General features: G+C 35.6%; 1 protein-coding gene across 8 annotated transcripts in view; it reads left to right on the top strand.

Annotated features, from left to right (window-relative positions):
* The window catches only part of LOC101031443 (coiled-coil domain-containing protein 14), a 61,836-nt gene that overhangs the window by 11,534 nt on the left and 28,483 nt on the right, over positions 1-21,819 (top strand). For 6 of the 8 annotated variants that reach the window (XR_012518764.1, XR_012518763.1, XM_039477354.2 and 3 more), the window contains 6 exons: positions 172-218; positions 1,245-1,761; positions 4,685-4,826; positions 13,021-13,103; positions 15,239-15,457; positions 15,531-15,663. Coding sequence is in view for 6 of the 8 variants with exons in the window: in XM_039477354.2 (XP_039333288.1) it covers positions 172-218; positions 1,245-1,761; positions 4,685-4,826; positions 13,021-13,103; positions 15,239-15,457; positions 15,531-15,663 (1,141 nt within the window). In the remaining 2 variants the exon portion in view is untranslated. Of the gene's footprint in view, positions 1-171; positions 219-1,244; positions 1,762-4,684; positions 4,827-13,020; positions 13,104-15,238; positions 15,458-15,530; positions 15,664-20,102; positions 21,817-21,819 lie in introns of those variants that run through there. The other 2 variants (XM_074404191.1, XM_039477357.2) reach the window with 2 other exon arrangements.

Below are 21,819 nucleotides of genomic sequence, written 5' to 3'. Positions count from 1 at the left end.
GAGGCGGAGGTTGGGGTGAGCCGAGATCGCGCCATTGCACTCCAGCCTGGGTAACAAGAGTGAAACTCCGTTTCAAAAAAAAAAGTCATGAATGTAAGTTCTAATTAAATTACTTGGTTATTGTATAAAAAGTAGGATATGTGATTAATTTTTTCTCCCTCTTACTTATAGAATCTCAGGCAACTCGGCGGCCACCCTGCCCTCCAAAGGTTCATTCTGTGCGTACAGTTTGTATACTACATAAGTAACTATTTGCTTATAGCAGTCATTTAGGAAGGACTGTCGAATTTATTGATTGTAACTTAATGCACTAGGATTTAAAGACCAGTTGTTTATTTTTTACCATTTTGTAGTTTTACTTATTTATTAATGACAGTAATGAAGGAGAAAAAGGGGAAGAGATCAGTAGGGGGAAAGCAAAACCAACCATACTGACCACCCAAGTACAACTGCGGTGAACACACTGATGGAGTTCTTTCCAGTCGTTTAATCCTCTGTACGGGTTTTAGTTTCTGGTTTGTATTTGTTAAGTTTGGTTTCCTTCTAAAATAAAGTTATAAGTAAACTTTATGCAGTTTTCTATACTGATTCTTTCGCTTAATGCTTTATTTAAAAGATGTTTATTAATATATACCCTTTGTGAATTTTTAATAACTTGTTACTACTGTATTTTGTGGATATATCATAGTCTTTGTAACTGCTATATGGTTGGGAGTGTAACCATATATTTGAGTTTGTTATAATATTATTAGTATGCAAGTTTCTAATATTAGAAACTTACTAATATTTTTAGTTTAAAGGAAGTTGGATTTTTCCTCAGTACAATAAAGATTTTTGGTTTTTGAAGCTTAGTTTACCCTGTAAGATGGGAGCATTACAAGGCCATGACTAAAATAGACTGTTTACAAATACCACAGATGGTTTAAAAGCATCAAAAGTTAGTCCACTTTGGGAAATTACATCATAAGAAAATAAGTTCAAACATACAAAAAGCTTTTGCACAAGCATATTTGCAGAAATATTTCAGCAGTGAAAAACTGGCTGTTACTTAAATGTGTAACCATATAGGAGTATGGTTGCACAGACTATGGTACACCCACAAAATATAGTAGTAACTATTAAATATTCACAAAGCAAATATATTAATGTTTTAATAAATATATTTTATATATTTGAGTTTGTTATAATTAGTACCTATAAGTGACTGCTCATACTTCTGAAGACTTGCTTTCCTTTTTCTTTAGGAAGTTGAAACTGTTGGTGACAGTCAGTTTGCATCACAAGGTAAAACAGTTTCTGCGACTTGCACTGATGTTCTACGGAATTCATTTAATACCAGCCCTGAAGTTCCATGTAGCCTGCCCAAAACTGACGTATCAGCTATTCCAACATTGCAGCAACTGCGCCTTGTTAATGGGATTCCGCCACAACAAGGAGTTCATAAGGAAACAGACCTACTCAAATGTTTTCAAACATGTATGTCTCCTTTTCGATCTCATGGAAAGGAAACACATCTGGATGGTCAGACACACCGAAGCCCTACTCAATCACAACCAGCTTTCCTGGCCACTAATGAAGAAAACTGTGCCAGAGAGCAAATTAGAGAGGCCAGAAGTGAAAGAAAGGATTTAAACCTATGTATGCAAGATACAAAAACAGTCAAGGATGTACAGAAGGCAAAAAATGTGAACGAGTTAGCTGAAAGAGTTAGAATTATAAAATATTTGCTGGGAGAGCTCAAGGCCCTTGTAGCAGAAAAAGGTAGATGAGACTTACAATTTTCTGTAGTATGGTGTTATACTAAATACCAGTGTCACATTATTTAGCTATCATTTAAATGGAATTTGTAGTATTTTCCATAGAACTGTGGTTTTTTTTTTTTTTTGAGATGGAGTTTCGCTCTTGTTACCCAGGCTGGAGTGCAATGGCGCGATCTCGGCTCACCGCAACCTCCGTCTCCTGGGTTTAGGCAATTCTCCTGCCTCAGCCTCCTGAGTAGCTGGGATTACAGGCACGTGCCACCATGCCCAGCTAATTTTTTGTATCTTTAGTAGAGACGGGGTTTCACCATGTTGACCAGGATGGTCTCGATCTCTCGACCTCGTGATCCACCCGCCTCGGCCTCCCAAAGTGCTGGGATTACAGGCTTGAGCCACCGCGCCCGGCAGAACTGTGTTTTGAACTAATAAGAAAATCAGTTCTGCTTATTGTATTTTTATTTTTTAGGTTTTGATATTTTTTGTCCTGTGGACTTAAAATGTTAGAGAATATCAAACATTCAGTCTTTTACTTGCAAGTGAATATTTATTCTTCTTGATAATAGAGCTTGAAAAGATTCAACCAAAGAGAATTTGTGCAGATAAAACTTTTAATTAGATTAGAGAACCCCTGAAGATGATTAACTCCCTGAGTAGACTGATTATTTTTCCTGTTTTAAAAAGATGCAAAGAATGCCTGCCTGTCATTTTTTAAATAGCCAACTCTTAGGTTGTTTAACAAGTCTCACTTTGATAACCGACACCTTCTTATGCCCTTTTCAGTTTATTTTTAGAACTTTTTTTCCTAAATCAAGAAAAATGTCTTTGAGTCAGATTATATTCATTTGTTTTTATTATGTATGTGTATTCTGTTGTAATGGCTTTTGCTTGGAATGATTTATAGATTTGTCATCTTGGAAAACACAGTAATTGATTGTAGAAGCATTGATTGAATACCTAACATTTGCAGACTGACCAAAAAAAGAAAAATCTTAAAATGCTATATGAATGTAGCACCATTAAGCCAAAGACATAGTGTATTAAAATTGCTGTGTTTTCAGACCTTCAACTTACTACCATTTTCACAATCAGATACATAATCATGGTAATAATAATAATTCCATTGGCTATCATTTATTGAACACTTACCATGTGCTCAGCACTGTGCTAAGTGTTTTATATGCATTATCTCATTTAATCCTCCCAGCAACCCTATGTGGTACTATTACCACTACCATTTTACTGATGAGGAAACTGAGACCTGGAGAAACAGTATCTGATTTAATCTTCTCAACAACCCTGTGAAGTACTGTTTTTATCTCCATTTAACCATGAAGAAACCCAGGTTTCAAGAGTTAAGTATTGAGACGTTGGCCAAAGGATACAAACTTTCAATTAGGTAGGAGGAATAAGTTAAAGAGATCTACTATATAACATTATAACTATAGTTAATAACAATACTGTATTCTTAAAAATTGCAGAGAGTAGATTTTAAGTGTTTTTATTATAAAAATGATAAATATGTGAGGTAATGTGTTAATTAGCTCCATTTAACCATTGCAACATATAGATATTTCAGAACAACATATTGTACATGATAAATACATAAATTTTTTCTTTGTCAATTTAAATGGATAAATTTTTACAAAAAAGATTAATTTGTTTTAAAAAAAATAAGTACTTTGACCAAGGTTGTATCTCCAGAAAGTGGTGGAGTCCAGGTCCCAAACTCCAAAGCCTGTGAGTGAAACTGCTCTACAAAAGATTGGTAGAAGGCCGAGTGCAGTGGCTCATGCCTGTAATCCCAGAATTTTGAGAGACCAAGACAGGAAGATCACCTGAGGTTAGGAGTTTAAGACTAGCCTGGCCAACATGGTGAAACTCCAACTCTACAAAAATACAAAAGTTAGCCGGGCATGATGGCAGGTGCCTGTAATCCCAGCTACTCAGGAGGCTGAGGCAGGAGAATCACTTGAACCTAGGAGGCAGAGGTTGCAGTGAGCTGAGATTGCCTCACTGCACAGCCTGGGTGACAGAGCGAGACTCCATCTCAAAAAAAAAAAAAAAAAAAGATTGGTAGAAGAAGACTGCTTGATAATTGGACACAGTTGTTTACTATGCGTATGTCCTTTTCATCAGGATGTTAAAATATCTGTGAAACTGAATGCCTTTTTGTAACTTAGAAAATACTTTCAACCTCTTAGATATCAGATAATTAATAAATAATTTTAAATATTTTCAGCCCATAGAATATGAATGGGAATGAAGGGAAAAGGATAAAAGACAGAAGAACCAATACCTACCTTCCATGCCTGTGTCTGTTTGCAACCTCCAAAAACATCCACTCTCCACAATTAGTAACAACCTTTTGATGTCACATCAAATGAGATGTGGCTGCTTGTGTGCAATCAACTTTAGAAAATTAAATAATGAAACTATCCTAGCAGACCCCAGTCAATACTTTGCCAAATTAATCCCCTAATGTAAATTGTTTGCTTATGCCAGGATCAAAGGTTGTATTATAAATGTTAATACTATAATGAGTTATAGGAAACCCTATAGCAATTATAGGTATCCACTGTGGTCCTTGGTAAGTATGGACTAAGAGATTTGTGTTAATCACATTCCTACTTGACTTTTGAACTTAAAAAAATTAAAAAAAAAAACAAAAAACCTCTTATGTGATAATCCTGTGATTTAATCTTTAGTTTACTGAACTTAATTTCTTTAGAATTTTTCTGAGGAAGCAAATAGCAGCATGAGAGAGAAAAGTGGAGCCTGTATAATAAATTTATAAATAATTGAGCTGAATTTATAACAAGTATGTACATATCGATAAATATTTTCTTTTTTCGTAATATATACTAATAATCTTATCCAAAAATATTTATATTATTGATTTTACTCATTTCTTTTGCCTTTTATAGAGGATTCAGAAATTCAGAGGTTGGTTACAGAAATGGAGGCATGTATATCTGTACTTCCAGCAGTAAGTGGAAACACAGATATTCAAGTTGAGATAGCACTGGCCGTGCAACCATTAAGAAGTGAGAATGCTCAGTTACGAAGGTAAGAATTTCTCTTTGAATATTTTTGTTTGTATGCAAAGATGCCTCCTGGCCAGAACAAAGGTGCCAAATTACATATCTAGGATTTTGTAAGGAAAATTGATTTTCTGTCTTACTGAATTTCTACTTTTTCTTCCTCATTTTTCAGAGATTTCCAGCATTCTCTAACTCTTTCTTTACTTCTGCTCACTTGTACATATTGTCTCCCACTTTTACCTGTGTTGTCACTTGGTAGTGTGTAGGCAGGAGAATGAAGTACCTCTGTATATTCATCAGACTAGTCTAAATTATGCTGCAGGAACAAACTTCTAAATTTCATTTGCATAGCACAGCAAGTTTATTTCTCCCTTACGCCAAGACTAACATGGGTCATCAGTGGCTCTTTCATCCTGTGACTCAGGATCCAGACTCCGTCCATTTTATGAAGCCACTGTCTCAGTATGTGTTGTCCAGGAAAAAGAGAATGTGGATATGGTAATGGGGAAGTCTCACATACCCCAACCCAGAAGTGACCATTTTGCTACCACTTATATTTTATAGGCTGAAACAAGGCACCTGACCCTGCCTAATAGAAAGGTCTGAGATGTATTAAAAACAGACTGTTTTTCTTCTGCTCTCACACCACAACAATCAACACAGAACACTTCTATGACCACATGTGTGGCAATTTCTCCCCGCCAACAAGCAAGCAATCAGTTCTGCAGCAGATGCCAGTTGGGTGTCCTCCAGTTCAATTCCAACACTATTTACCTGGAAATGATATCAGATCCCACAGGTTGAGGGCTCAGTCCCACAAGACTAAGCTCTATTTCCAGTGCCGATCACAAGCCCTGGGTTATTTTACCTGTTTGTCTGACCAAATGGCTATAAGTCGAAGTTCCCTTGATCGCCTTCCTTGAGTTCAGTTAATTTGCTAGAGCAGCTCACAGAACTCACAGAAACACTTAGTTTACCACTTTATTATAAAGGATACAGATGAAGAGATGCAAAGGGCAAGGTATTGGAGAAAGGGCATGGAGCTTCTATGACCCCTGTGGGTGCCCCACCCTCTAGGAAGCTAGAGAAGAAAAGTGAGTTGAGTGAACTCAGAAAAATAAAAGAAAAAATTTCAAAAATGAAAGCCCCATTAGAAAACAAATATAAAATAATTAATAAACAGACAAAGTTAAGGATACTGTAGTCCTCTAGAACTTAAGTATTATGAAGCCTGAAGTTTTTTTTTTTTTTTTTTTTTTTTTGATTTTAGGTTTTTACCCCCAAGTCTTTCCATTTTAATTTCTACTAAATTCATAGTTCAGTGTCTCTTACTGGCTTTAGCTGCTGCTTCTTCTTCCTAAAGCATTTTTAAAATTTTTGTATATTTTTATTATGGTAAAATATATATGATATTTATCTTTTTAACCCTTTGCAAGTGTACATTTCAGTGGCAATAAATAAATTCACAATGTTCTGTAACCTTCACCACTTTCTGTGGCAAAACTTTCTCATCTCTAACATGAATTCTGTCCCCATTAAACAGTAACTTTGTCTTCTCCCTTTTCTTATCTCCTGGTAAGTTGTTGCTTTTGTTGTTTCTGTCTCTGAATTTGAGAAGGCTGAAATTCTGTCTCTTTAGAGTTTGCAGCTCTATTTCTAGTGCTAGAATTGTGCCTAACACTCACTCTAATAAATACTGGTTAAGTTGACTGAATGCATGATAGATGAGCTTGAGGGAATCACACAAGGCAAAATAGAAAAAGAGTGATCTAAAAGTTATTATGAAGAAGGTAATACATATGGAACAGAAACAAAATAGATACAAAGTTGGTGTTCCTGAAAAAGGAGAACAGAACAACTGAATTAAAGACAATATTAAGAGATATATAAATAAAAGGAAAATATTCTGATTGTACCACTTTAGCCTGGGAGACAGAGCAAAACCCTATCTCTAAGAAAAAAAAAAAAAGATCTATGTCAGCAGATGAATAGGACATACAAGATCTCAGAAAAATGATGCAAAACAATCAATACCAACACATGCTGGTAAAGTTACTACACCTTAAGGATGAAAAAAGTTAATTTTTGGAGACACTCAAAAGAAATAGAAAGTTATGTACGAAGAGAAAAATTTTAGCCTATCTCTAGCCTTTTCATGGTGATTTTCATTGCCAAAGGATTATAGAGTATCATTTACAAAGTAAGTTCTGAGGGAAAGAAAGTGTGCCCTGAGAATCTCTAATGTGGCATAGCTGTCCTTTTAGTATAAAGGCAACAGTCATATTCTCAAGTATGCAAGAACTTAAGACGTTTAACACTCTTGGACTCCTTTAAAAAACAAAACAAAAACTTGATTGGCAAAGTCCAGTCAAACAAAAGATGAATTCAAAAAGAAGAGTAGACAGATGTGAACATGGAATCTATATGTAAAATTAAGACAGCTATGGAAATTATGGTTATAAATCAGAAAGTGTTAGTAATCTTGACAATATGAATTCCAAACTCTACATTTTTCATATCCTATTTACTAAATTTTAGATAATTTAGAAAGAGTATTTCTTGAAGTAAAGAAATATTTGCCTAAAGCTAATCAGTTTTGGTTTCGCTTGTTATTTTCTTTCCATTAAAGTCATGTGATCCTAAATTCAATACATAATATTTGTACTATCATCCTATTGTTTAAAAATTCTTCTTAGGTATTTGTTTTTGTCTCTGTATATGCTGGAGAATGTATGAATGTTATCCAGCAGATAATGATTATGTCTGTTTAACATTGTGCTAGAGGTTCTAGCAAGTGCAGTAAGGCAAGAAGAAGAAATAAAAGCCAGCTACATTAGAAAGGAAATAAGTAAAACTGTCTGGTTCACAGGTGACATGATAATCCTTGTAGAAAATCCTGTGGAATCGTCAGAAAAGCTACTAGAATTAATAAGAAGGCTTAGCATGGTTGCAGGATACAAGATCAATTGTATTTTTATGTGCCAGCAATGAACAATTTGAAATGAAATTTCAAATGTGTACTATTCAGAGTAGCATCAAAAAATATGAACAATTTAGGGATAAATTTGAAAAATATGTAAGATCCATACACTGAGAACTACAAAATATTGCTGAGAGATCAATATAATTGAGGGATAACCCAGATCCATAAATGTAAGACTTAAGACTACTCCCAAAATTCATATATAGATTTTATGTAATTAAAGTAAAAACCCAAGCATGCTTTTTTAATGTTTAATACAAGCTGATTCTAAAATTTCCATGGGAATTCGAAGAATCTAAAATACCCAAGACAGTATTGAGAAAGGAGAACCAAGTTGGTACTATCCAATTTCAAAACATAAAGGGATAGCATTCTAAGACATATGGTGTAAGGATAGACAAATAGATCATTGAAACAGAATAAAGTGTAGAAACAAATTCACAAATAGAGATCACGTTTTGCAAAGATACCAGAAAAATTCAATGGCGAAAGAATACTCTTTTCAATAAATAGTGCTGAAAGAAGGGGAGAGTCATATTTTTGAAAGATGAACCTCAACCTTTACCTCATATGGTACACAAAAATTGTCTTGAAAAATGAATCACAGATTTTAATTTATAAACTAAAACTACAAAACCTGTAAAAGAAAATATAGGAGAAAATCTTAGGGATTTTGGATTGGGAAAGATTTTTAAAATACAACAAAAAAAATATAAACTAGAAAAAAATAAAGTGAACTTCATCAAAATTTAAAACTTTTGTTTGAAGAACAAAAAACCTGTTATTAAAAATGCTTGTTTGAAGAACAAAAAACACCTGTAATTAAAAATAACAGGTTAAAGTGTTACAATGAAGAAGTAACCAACAGATTGTGAGGAAATATTTGCGAAACATGTATTTGATAAAGGATGTGTATCTAGAATGTATAAATAAGACTATAAATTTTTAAATATCAAGTTTAAAAATGGGTAAAATATTTGAACAGACCACCAAATAAGATAAGTGGATATCAAATATGAATATCAAATAAGAACATGGAAAGATGCTTACCATCAGTAATGATTAGGAAAGTGAAAATTAAAACCATGATGAAATACCACTGCATACCCATTAGAATGGCTAAAATTCAAAATTAATTAATAAATGTTAGGAGGTGAAGGAATGGGAACTTTACAATTAGCTGGTGAGGATGTAAAATAATTTGGACCCTTTGGACAATAGTTTGGCAGATTCTTGGAAATTATTCATATACCTAACATGTGATCTAACCAGTCCACTCCTAAGTATTATGTAAGAGAAGTCAAAGCATAGATCCACACAAAAATTTGTTGATGAGTGTTCATAGGAAATAACCCAAATGTCTATCAATAGGTGAATGGTTAAACAAATAGTGGTATAGCCATGCAATAGAATGCTACTAAACAATAAGAGGATAGGAAATATTGATACATGCAACAGTTGGATGCATCCCAAAATTGTTATGTTGAGTGAAAGAAGCCAGGCTAAAAGAGTATATATTCCATGATTCCATTCATATGTAATTCTAGAATATGCAAACTATAAATAAGTACTTGTCTGGGGATGATGAATATCTTTTTTAAAAAATACAGGTTTGGGAGTACATGTGAAGGTTTGTTACATAGGTAAACTTGTGTCACAGGAGGTTTGTTGTACATACTATTATATCACTGAGGTATTAAGCCCAGTATCCAATAGTTATCTTTTCTGCTCCTCTCCCTCCTCCCACCCTCCCCTCCCTCTGTCCACCCAGACCCCAGTGTCTGTTGTTCCCTTCTTTGTGTTCATAAGTTCTTATTTAGCTCCCACTTATAAGTGAGAATGTGGTATTTGCTTTTGTTTCTGCATTAGTTTGCTAAGGATGTTAGCCTCTAGTTCCATTCATGTTCTTGCAAAATAAACATGATCTCACTGTTTTTTATGGCTGCTGATGAACATCTTCATTGTAATGGTGGTTTTACCACATCATATGGCAAAACATAACATGATACACTTTAAATGTATGCAGTTTATAGTATATCAGTTTTATCTCAAACTATCTAAAAAAAAAGAATGAATTGAATAAAATAAATATTTGCCTAAATAGCAGCAGTTCTTTACCTTTTTAAACTCCAGTATACTTACATTTAGTACATAATATTTTAAGATAGCATGTATAACATCAATTTTATAAAATATCATTTTTTTCTATTTTTATCATGTGTCATTTTAAGTAGAACAATTTTTTTAAGCCTATCCCTGAAAGCAGGGAATGAGAGGAATGAAAGTAGCTAGTTATATAGTTACGTTGGAGGGATTTTCTTTTTTAATATGGGAAGAGTTTTAATATGTTTCTTGGCTCGGGCACATGAAGTGGTAAAGAGGGAGAAGCTGCAGATAATATACAATAAAGGGAGTCGGATAGGAGCAGAGTCCTTGGTGGTCTAGGAGGAGAATGGGATCTAGGGCATGGATGAGGCTACTCGCCCAGACTAGTTGGAAAAAATGAGTGTTAGTACACATATGGATATGCCCTGGGACCAAAGGATGCCATTGTCCCCAAACCACGATATTTTTAGTGAAAAAAAGAAAGTTTACAATTGAGAAGAGGAGGGTAGGAATGAGAGGCTTGTGGTGAATTATTAGTTTAGATTGGTTACATTTGGGAAGAGAAGACTCTGAACAGGGACACAGAAAAAGATGATCAAGGAAAGCTTCTGTTGTAAAGGGGAAACCTTTGAAGAAAATCAGAATTTTATTAAAACAAAGACGAGTTCATATTATACTGTTGTTTTACAGCTTACAGCTTTCACTTCGTAGTGTGTCTTTGAGATCTTTTCCTTTCAGTACAAATGGACCTCTTGCTCATTTTAATATCTGTGTATTAGTATTTCATATATGAATGTACCGTAATTTATGTAACATTTTAAGTTGTTTCCAACTTTTCACTATTAAATAATTGCTGTTGTGAACAACCTTGTATATATCTGTAAGGTGGGAGATGCTTTTGTTCATGTAAAACTGTTTCTGATGCTAGATAACCTAGAAGTAGAATAATTTTTCAGAGATTATGAGCATTTTACATTTTGTTAGACATTTTCAAATTGCCATCCAGAATGGTTATACTGATATACTCACACAAATTGAGATAATTCATTTCCCTCTACTATCATTAGAAAGTGTTATTTCCGTTTATTTTTATCAATCCTATGGCCAAATATATCTCCTTTGAAATTTGCAGTTCTTCATGTTAGTGAAGACGAGCGTTTTTATTATATACTTACAGTCCATTTCTATTTCTTTCTTTCTTTCTTTCTTTCTTTTTTTTTTTTTGCCAGTGTATTTATTGATCTTATGGCCCTTTAACCAAAACTTTTGATGACTTGAGTAAATAATGAATTTTATTTGCTCCTGGTTGGGAAGAAATCACTTAGAGTTTCTGAAAGAGCAGTCTTTTTGTTTCTCTATCTGCTAAGAAATCAAGTTAGAAAATCCAGTTAATGATCTAGTTACTTAAAACCACTCATTAGAGTGTAATTGCTTTTTGGAGGGAAAAAGGAAGGTCTTCTTAAAAGAGCTGAGTGGGTTCTTTGGTTCCAGATTAAATTTATAGAGAAGTCAAATCTACTTTTCTCTCCCATATGTAATCTTGCTTCACAATCTTGTCAAAATACATTTATGGACGGAAGACTATTAACAAGCTGCACTGCTACTAAAATGATAAAGGAGGGGTGAGAGGAAGCTAGCAATTATTGAACCCCTTCTGCATACCAGGAGTATTGATGGTGGAATCTGATACCTCACAGCAGCCTTGGGAGCTAGAAGTGCAAGTTTTGCACCCATAACAGAATCAGAAGCTTAGTAACTTGCCCAAGATTCCACACCAGAAAATGTCAGAACTGAAATTGTATCCCAAAAATCTTTGACTTCCACCCAAACTCATGATGTTTCTGTTATTGCCATTCCATTTCTTATGTGAACTGCTCATTCTTATCCTTTGTCAGTTTTTACTAGATTGCCTTTTTTACCTATTTGTAGTTGTTCTTTAAATGTTGTGGACCCCTTGTCTGTAATACATGTGCAGATGTTTTCTTTCAGGCTTTTACTTCTACAACAAGTTTCAAATTTTGATGTGGTTAAATCTTTCCTTCTTTTCCTTGATGCTTGCTGGATATTAAGTTTCACTTAGGAATGCCTTCCCTCCTTCAAGATTATGTGGATTTCCCCCTAAAACTTGTATAGTTGCGTTTTGTTTGCATATTTTACCACTTTAGTCAACTCAAAATTAATAAATGCGAATGATGCGAGGTAGGGTACTATCATTTTAGATTCAGTACCAAAAATAAATATTTTAATATTTTTAGATAAGTAACTCTGGAAAGGTAATAGAGGTAACTTTTTTTTCCCCTTAAGTGATAACTTCTTAGGAGTAAAGAAAACACTTTTGTATGTTTCTATTTGTGAAGCAAATCCATATTGTGAAGTTCATTGTAACAGGGCAGACTTGTAGCCTGTTAATATTCTTGTTACTTAAGACCATTAACTTTTCCATCTAATAAAGAAATAATTAGAAGCATAGATTTGGGTTTCAGCATATGATAAACATCAGGCAGGCAGATGTCTGATAGCAGTCAGTGCCTATAGGTAATGACAAATCTTTTAAAAAGTAGATGATTAACTACAGTGATGAAGATACACAGAAAGAAGATGAGAAACAGCAAGAGGAGATAGGAAAGGAAAGAAATAGAAAAAAAAACCCAAATCACTGAAAAGAGACAAAATGGAGAAATTAATGTTTTCCTCATGAGGGGAGGTTTTAATGTTTCAGGCAGCCTTAAAAATTATCTCGGGCATTATAATAATAATAGTTTCAGGCAACCTTAAAAATTATCTCAGGCCTTATAAAAATAATAGTATTATTTTCCAATTAATTATTAAGCAAAATCAATACATTTCAGGCCTTTTTTTTTTTTTTTTTTTTTTTAGAAACAGGTGTTTTCCAAGTTTGTACTTTTTAGGTTTGGGAAACAACTATTTTATTCATGTTGTCTTACAGTGTTTTCTCTTCAGTTTTGTTTTATTATTATTATTATTTTAGTTTTTGTCATTTGTTTTGGGGATGAATGAACTTCTGCTGTCTAAGTGGGTTTATCTTTTATTTTTTTTGATAGGCTGTGTAACGTATAATATTAAATTGGCCTAGGATTCTTGGATTCATAGTTCTTCATTATTTCTTTAGGCAGTTGAGAATTTTGAACCAGCAACTCAGTGAACAAGAGAAAACTCATAAGCCATCTGGTGCTGCGGATTGCAACCTTGAATGTAGGTATAAGAACTTTTAAGGATTAACAAATTATTTGTGGCTTTGGAAATGTTGATAATGAATTGAGCTTTCATAATTACTTTGAGAGGACAAATTTAAATATTGCAGAAACATAGGAAAATAAAAGATGCTATCACTTTCCAATAACATACACCTATTTTCAAAAACAACAACAACAACAAAAAAAAACAGGAGCGTGTTTTCTTTTATGTGTCTTCTCTTCATATATAATTGATTTATTTCACAAATACTTACTGAATACCTAGTGTGTGCCAGGCACAAATAGAATTATATATGTACTTTTTTAGAAAAGAGATCACACTGTATATACTTTACACAGCTTCTGTTTATTTATTTAATATGTAGTGGACAATTTTGTCTATCAAAATATGTAATCATACATCTTTCTCTTTAAGATTTACTTGGGTATTCTGCTTATCCAGGTCTACCATAAGATGGTCCTCTGCTAGTAGTACTTTTCCCTTTTTCCCCAGTGCAAACAATGCTTAAGTGAAAATCTTTGTATATGTCTTTGTGTATACATGTTAGCTTTTTGTTTTGTTTTGTTTTGGGGGTGGGGTGGAGTTTGAGATGGAGTCTCACTCTGTGGCCCAGGCTGGAGTGTAGTGGTGAGATCTTGGCTCACTGCAACCTCTGTCACCCAGGTTCAAGTGGTTCTCTTCCCTCAGCCTCTCAAGTAGCTGGGATTATAGGCACCTGCCACCATGCCTGCCTAATTTTTGTATTTTTGTTAGAGACAGCGTTTCACCATGTTGGCCAGGCTGGTCTTGAACTCCTGACCTCAAGTGATCCACTTACCTTGGCCCCACCAAAGTGCTGGGATTACAGACAGAAGGCACCCCACCTAGCCAGGATTTTTGTAGTTTAGATTTTTAGTAGAATTGCCAAGCCAAAGGGTGTATATAGTTGCAGTTGTGACAGACATTACCTAATTGTCCTTAATGATCACTGAGTTTAATAAAGAAAGAAATTATAATAGTACCAGAAAAAAAGATGAGAATTTTTTTGTGGGGGGAGCTTTTCTTAAGCCTGAAAAAGACTCAGATGCCACAGAAGAATAGATTGATAAAATATGTCCCCAGAAAACTTTTTCAATTTCTACATAGCAACATTATAAATACATTCAGAACACATAAACAAAATGGGGAAACAATACATGGCATGACAAAGGCTTAATCTTCTTAATATATAAATATAGCTTATAAAGCAATATAAAAAAATATGATTACCCAACATAAAAGTGTTCAGTTTTATCAGAATGATTCAGAAATTATCACTCTGGGTCCATTGTTAACCAAAGGTGAGGAGAGGGAGAGAGTAGGCCTAGAGGACAAAGTGGGGAGATCAGTAGTTGCCACTTTTAATAGCTTCTGTTCTTTATATTATCTGTTCATTTATCTTATTGTTTCTTTGACATCATTACAATTTATAATTACTTGTTTGTTGTCAGCTCTGTGAGAACAGGGGCCGTGTCTGTGTTATTGATCTCTGTATATTCCGACTCTAATACAATATCGCACATATAGTAAGTATTCACTGAGGATGTATTTGCTAAATAAATGGTGCCGTTTACTTTTATAGCCATAAAAATAGAACACGATAGATCTATGTCTTTGTATGCAACAGTCTTATGGGGAAAAAAGGCAAAGTTAGAAACTGTATAGTGTCTGTGGGTGTGTGCATGTGTGTGTGGAGTGTGTGTAATATCACATGCAAAAGTGTTTTCCTGAAAGATACCAGAATTAATAGTGATTTTCTCTGGGGACTGAGAGGAGTGAGAGGGAGATTCTTCATTGGGATCATAATGGTATTATTCACATTTTGTGGTGGTTGAATTTTTTTTAACTTTGTACATGTATTATTCTTTCTTTTAAAAGGGTTAAAAATTAGGCTTAAAATGTTAATTGGAAAAGAAAGCTATGAATTCTGCCAATCAATTTTTAAAATTATATGTATTATTTATATAGAACTGCTTAGAACTACTCATGCAATTATTTGTTAAGCAAAATCAATACATTTCAGGCTTTTTTTTTTTTTTTTTAGAAACAGGTGTTTTCCAAGTTTGTACTTTTTAGGTGTGGGAAACAACTATTTGATCCATTTTGTCTTACAGTGTTTTCTCTTCAGTCATTGAATATGTCACTGCAAAATCAATTGGAGGAGTCACTAAAGAGCCAGGAATTACTGCAGAGTAAAAATGAAGAGCTCTTAAAAGTGATTGAAAATCAGAGAGATGAAAACAAAAAATTTACTAGCATATTTAAAGACAAAGATCAAACTATACTTGAAAATAAACAGCAATATGACATTGAGATAACAAGAATGAAAATTGGTACGTATTTAGACAGTAGTTAGGGTCACATTTTTTTAAAGGAATAAGGAAACTGAAACTTTTGTTGTTTTAGAATTGGAGGAAGCCCTAGTCAATGTGAAAAACTCCCAGTTTAAGTTAGAAACTGCTGAAAAGGAAAACCGGATATTGGGGATAACATTACGTCAGCGTGATGCTGAGGTGACTCGACTAAGAGAATTAACCAGGTAAAACTGACTTGCTTTGAATAACCCATGACTTTTTTATTTTTAGATGTTTCTATAAACTTCAAAATAATACCAGACCTGGTATCTCACCCATATCTTTTTCTCTTATTTTGCTAATGTTTTTGCTAATTTCTAACGATGTTTTCTTCTATTCCAATTAAATTAGTTTAGAAATTTCAAACCTGACTAAATGATTTTTTTAAACCATGTGATTCTGGGCAGCGTTCTCTGATGAGAAGCTGAAGACTTGTATTGCAACACAGTTAAGCCCCCTGGTTCTGAAGCTAGAGAGATCTGACTTGAATCCCACCTCTGCCACATATTAGCTGAGTAACTGAGCAAGTCATTTAACTTCTCTAAACCTCAGCTGTAAAGTAGTGAAATGAATAGAGTTGTTGTGGGAAACTAAGAAATCATTCATAAATAGCACTTAGCATGGTAAGCCCTCATGCAATATGATCTTGGGTAAGTCAGTTAGCCTCTTTCAGCCTTATTTCGTAAGTTAAGTGAGGGGGTTGACAATAGCCCTTAAGATCACTTCATTCCCGAACAGTATTTTTCTAAACTAAAATTACCTCATTCAATTTTTCTATGATATTTACTTACAAAGTTCAGTTTTCTTTTGAGACATTTGCTAAGAATTGGATTTCAACTGCTTTTTTTTTTTTTTTGAGATGGAGTTTCGCTCTTGTTACCCAGGCTGGAGTGCAATGGCGCCATCTCAGCTCACCGCAACCTCTGCCTCCCGGGTTCAGGCAATTCTCCTGCCTCAGCCTCCTGAGTAGCTGGGATTACAGGCACACGCCACCATGCCCAGCTAATTTTTTGTATTTTTAGTAGAGACAGGGTTTCACCATGTTAACCAGGCTGGTCTCGATCTCTTGACCTCGTGATCCACCCGCCTCGGCCTCCCAAAGTGCTGGGATTACAGGCGTGAGCCACCGCGCCCGGCCCTTCCACATTTATATTTCAAAAGATATTTGCATTCAAACTTTTATTTAACAATGGGAAAAGCAAGACTTTTTATAATCATATAGAATTATAATTGATTAGGTTCTAGTCAGAGGTTCTGAATATTGCCTTATACAAGTCTTTTTTTTTTTTTTTTTTTTTTTGAGACGGAGTTTCGCTCTTGTTACCCAGGCTGGAGTGCAATGGCGCAATCTCGGCTCACCGCAACCTCCGCCTCCTGGGCTCAGGCAATTCTCCTGCCTCAGCTTCCTAAGTAGCTGGGATTACAGGCACGCGCCACCACGCCCAGCTAGTTTTTTTTTTTTTGTATTTTTAGTAGAGACGGGGTTTCACCACGTTGACCAGGATGGTCTCGATCTCTCGACCTCGTGATCCACCCGCCTCGGCCTCCCAAAGTGCTGGGATTACAGGCTTGAGCCACCGCGCCCGGCCGCCTTATACAAGTCTTATTCAAAATAAAGTAATAGAATGTCCCTTCTTATGAAAGGCTTTGTAAGGTATCCAAAGGAACTTGTCTCCTTTTTTCTGAGGAATAATTTTGGGGTGAGAACTTTGTTAGTGTCAAGTATTTATACTAGGAGAAACCAGTAACAAAAGACCACATATGGTGTGATTCCATTTGTATGAAATGTCCAGAATAAGCAAATTTATAGAGCCACAAAGTAGGTTACTAGTTGCCAGAGTATGGAGGAACTGAGGGGTGTCGAATGGGAAGTGACTGCTAATTGGTAGTTTCATTTAGGAGTGATGCAGATGTTCTGAAATTAGAGACAGTTCTCAACTCTGTGAATATACTAATAACCACCAAGTTGTGCACTTAAAAGGAGTAAATTTTGTGGTATGTAAATTATATCTGTGGGATGCGGTGGCTCATGCCTGTAATCCCAGCACTTTGGGAGGCTGAGGTGGGTGGATCCCCTGAGCCCAGGAGTCTGAGACCAGACTGGGCAACACAGCAAAACCCTGTCTCTACAAAAAATACAAAAATTAACTGAGCATGGTGGCACTTGCCTGTAGTTCCAGCTACTAGAGAGGCAGAGGTGGGAAGATTGCTTGAACCCAGGAGGTTGAAGCTGTGGTGAGCCACTATCATGCCACTACATTCCAACCTGGATCACAGAGTGAGACCCTGTCTCAAAATAAATAAGTAAATAAATAAATAATATTTTAATAAACTGTTATGTTATCAAAGATATATATAGTATAAAGTTTTAGAAAAGAAAATGAAGAAAATAAAAAAATAGTAAGTCAGCATGGTCAAGTGCCATGGGAGTTTGCTTACGAGTGACTATGATCATCTGTTTCATTCTAAGGGACAGTTCTTAGCCCCAGGCAGAAAACCTGATGAAGTAGAGGATATAGTCCTCTGATAGTTTTCGTTTCTTCTCACAATCTTTTTCTTCATACTCCTTAATTCAGCTTCTTTGTGGATATGAGATCACAAGCTGATATCTTTTATTTATAAAGTACTTTGATTTTTTTTCAAAGTTCTGTCTTTCCCATATCATTTTATCTGTCCTTACCTATGGAGGGAAGATTTTAGTGTCTGCATTTTCATAAATGGGCAAACTGAGGCCATGCAAATTAAGTATTAGAAGAATGTTAATAACAGAGCTCGGACTAGAACTCACATCTCTGAATTTGTAGCCCGATGTTCCTCTTGCACATGGAGTGGCTTTAGTCATGGTAACAACTCCATGCCTAATTTAGCCTAAGTAAACCTCATCATTTTTTTACCTGGGAGGTAGATGGAGAAATGGATGGATTTATTCATTTATTCAACAAACATTTATTGTATATTATGTTCCAAATATATATGTATGAAACTTATTTAAAAATAATTATTTTAGTTGCTCAATATCCACATTGACAAGCTAAAAGCTTATTCCAGTGCTTTACTGACATATGTACGGGAGTCTTTTTTTAAGTAAATGCATTGCATGTGGTGACGATGCTATTCAGCATGTGCAATGCATTTAGTAAGAACGTTGGTAACAAAAACATGAGAACAATCTTTCAGAGTAACAGTATAACTTTTCTAGAAATTAGTAGAAATGGAAGCCCAAAGGAAAAAGGGACTTACCTGACTTTCACAGCTAGTTGGTGTCTGAGCTCTGAGCTAGGACTAGAGCCAGGATTTTGGATTCCCTCTTCAGCTTTGCTTCCTGTTTTAAAGAGGACAGCTTTTCTCTGAATGAAGATGCCCCATTATTGAGGTATGGGGCATCTCCCTGTGTAGGAGGTACTTTTGTACCTGCTCATTCTTTCAAAATAACATGCAGTCTGCCCTTTGCATTATATATTCAGGATGAAAAAGTGTAATTGGAGCCTTTTTTTTTTTTTTTTTTTTAAAACATTTATCCTAACATAGAAGTATAGGGGCCAGGCGCGGTGGCTCAAGCCTGTAATCCCAGCACTTTGGGAGGCCGAGGCGGGTGGATCATGAGGTTGAGAGATCGAGACCATCCTGGTCAACATGGTGAAACCCCGTCTCTACTAAAAATACAAAAAAATTAGCTGGGCATGGTGGCATGTGCCTGTAATCCCAGCTACTGAGGAGGCTGAGGCAGGAGAATTGCCTGAACCTGGGATGCGGAGGTTGTGGTGAGCCGAGATCGCGCCATTGCACTCCAGCCTGGGTAACAAGAGCGAAACTCCATCTCAAAAAAAAGAAGTATAGGAACTGAAAAAGTTTATTAATTCTTAAGGCTTACTACCGACCCTCAGCAAAGGCTCTGTCTTCCATATTAGATACAGACTTTTGCTCTCCTTTTTGTAAGACTCTCAACAATTTTCCTATCAGTTTTTTACATTTTTGTTAAGCACCTTTTTATTCTGGTCATAAATCCTGCCTCAAAACTACTAGCTCACCTGTCAGATTAATTGCACTCTTACAAATGATTGTAAAAACATGATGGGAAGGCTTAGCATGGTATCTCATGTAGAGTTTAGCACTATCCCTACATTTCTTAAAGATTTAGTAACAGCTTCAAAATTCTAAGTACATCCATTAATGTCAGTTTTGTACTTTTTTTTTTTGAGTCTCGCACTGTCACCCAGGCTGTAGTATAGTGGTGCGATCACAGCTCACGGCCACCTCGACCTCCCTGGCTCATGCAGTCCTCCCACTTCAGGCTCCCAAGTAGCTGGGACACAGGCACATGCCACTGTGCCCAGCTATTTTTGTTCAACTTTTTTTTTTTTTTTTTAATACTTTAAATTCTGGGATATATGTGCAGAAGATGCAGGTTTGTTACATAGGTATACACGTGCCATGGTGGCTTGCTGCACCCATCAATCTGTCATCTACATTAGGTATTTTTCCTAATGCTGTCTCTCCCCTAGCCTCCCACCCCCTGACAGGCACCAGTATGTGATGTTCCCCTCCCTGTGTCCATGTGTTCTCATTGTTCAACTCCCACTTATGATGGGAACATGTGGTGTTTGGTTTTCTGTTCTTGTTTTAGTTTGCTGAGAATGATGATTTCCAGCTTCATCCAAGTCCCTGCAAAGGATATGAACTCATCCTTTTTAAGGCTGCATAGTATTCCAGGGTATATATGTGCCAGATTTTCTTTATCCAGTCTATCATTGATGGGCATTTGGGTTGGTTTCAAGTCTTTGCTATTGTGAACAGTACTGCAATAAACATACATGTGCATGTGTCTTTCTAGTAGAATGATTTATAATCCTTTGGGTATGTACCCAGTAATGAGATTGCTGGGTGAAATTGTATTTCTGGTTCTAGATCCTTGAGAAATCACCACACTGTCTTCCACAATGGTTGAACATTCCCACCAACAGTGTAAAAGCATTCCTATTTCTTTACATCCTCTCAAGCATCTGCCGTTTCCTGACTTTTTAATGATTGCCATTTTAACTGGCGTGAGATGGTATCCTGTTGTAGTTTTGATTTGCATTTCTCTAATGACCAGTGATGATGAGCTTTTTTACTTTTAGTAGAGACAGGGTCTCACCATGTTGCCCTGGCTGGTCTTGAACTCCTTGGCTCAAGCCGGCCTCCCACCTTGGCCTCCCAAAGTGCTGGGATTACCAGCATACCTAGCCATTGTTTTGTTCTTTAAATTAGAAAACAAAAGGTCTCTTGAGTTTAATTATATCTAAATTCATCCACATAGTTGATTTATAATTTCTTTGGTGACATCCTATGCAATTCAGTTGGTTAGGAGCTTCTCCAATACTGTAGATGGGTTGCTGTGACCACTTTAATTTTACTTTTGACTTTAGAGTGTAAGGCAGCAGCATCCGACAGTACAAATAAATCTACCTGCGCTTCTACTCCTTCACTCTCCCCGCAGTCACACACCTTAGTCAGATAGGCATATGGTTTTCGTATGTGCGTTTTAAATAATCTCTCAGATTTTGTAAAATTTCTGAATGCCTTTCTCAGACTTTTGGGAGGGGCAGTGGGACTGAACGGTACATGTACAAGGTCTAAAGAAGTACCACAAACAGTCTCTCTTTTCCTTCTCCAACTTTAATGATTTTGAAATGAACCTTTATCATTTTTTTCATCTCTTACTATAACGTATGTTATAAAACCATTAAAATGTGAGGAAAATTAATATTTTCAGTAAATAGTGAATATTCTTATTTTTTCAAAGAGCGTTCTTACAAATACTCAAAGTTATTTAAGTTAATAATTTTTTTTTTTTTTTTTTTGAGACGGAGTTTCGCTCTTGTTACCCAGGCTGGAGTGCAATGGCACGATCTCGGCTCACCGCAACCTCCGCTTCCTGGGCTCAGGCAATTCTCCTGCCTCAGCCTCCTGAGTAGCTGGGATTACAGGCACGCACCACCACGCCCAGCTAGTTTTTTGTATTTTTAGTAGAGACGGGGTTTCACTATGTTGACCAGGATGGTCTCGATCTCTCGACCTCGTGATCCACCTGCCTCGGCCTCCCAAAGTGCTGGGATTACAGGCTTGAGCCACGGCGCCCGGCTCTTAAGTTAATAATTTTTATAAGTAGCCTAGAAAGAACCCTGCGTTTGTTATCAAAATGTGCCAATATTCTAAGTATTAAAAATCAGTGGTTTAGCTGAATTATGTATTATAGAAACACCAATATATCCACTTGTCACTGTTTAGGTGCTCATATTCCTTCCTTTAAAATTTTAACATTTTCACATCTCTTTACTTAACAGAGATTTTTCTTTTAATTT

This window comes from Saimiri boliviensis, chromosome 8 (genome assembly GCF_048565385.1).
Source record: "Saimiri boliviensis isolate mSaiBol1 chromosome 8, mSaiBol1.pri, whole genome shotgun sequence".
NCBI classification, from domain to species: Eukaryota; Metazoa; Chordata; class Mammalia; order Primates; family Cebidae; genus Saimiri; species Saimiri boliviensis.
This window is presented reverse-complemented; position numbering and strand designations above follow the sequence as displayed.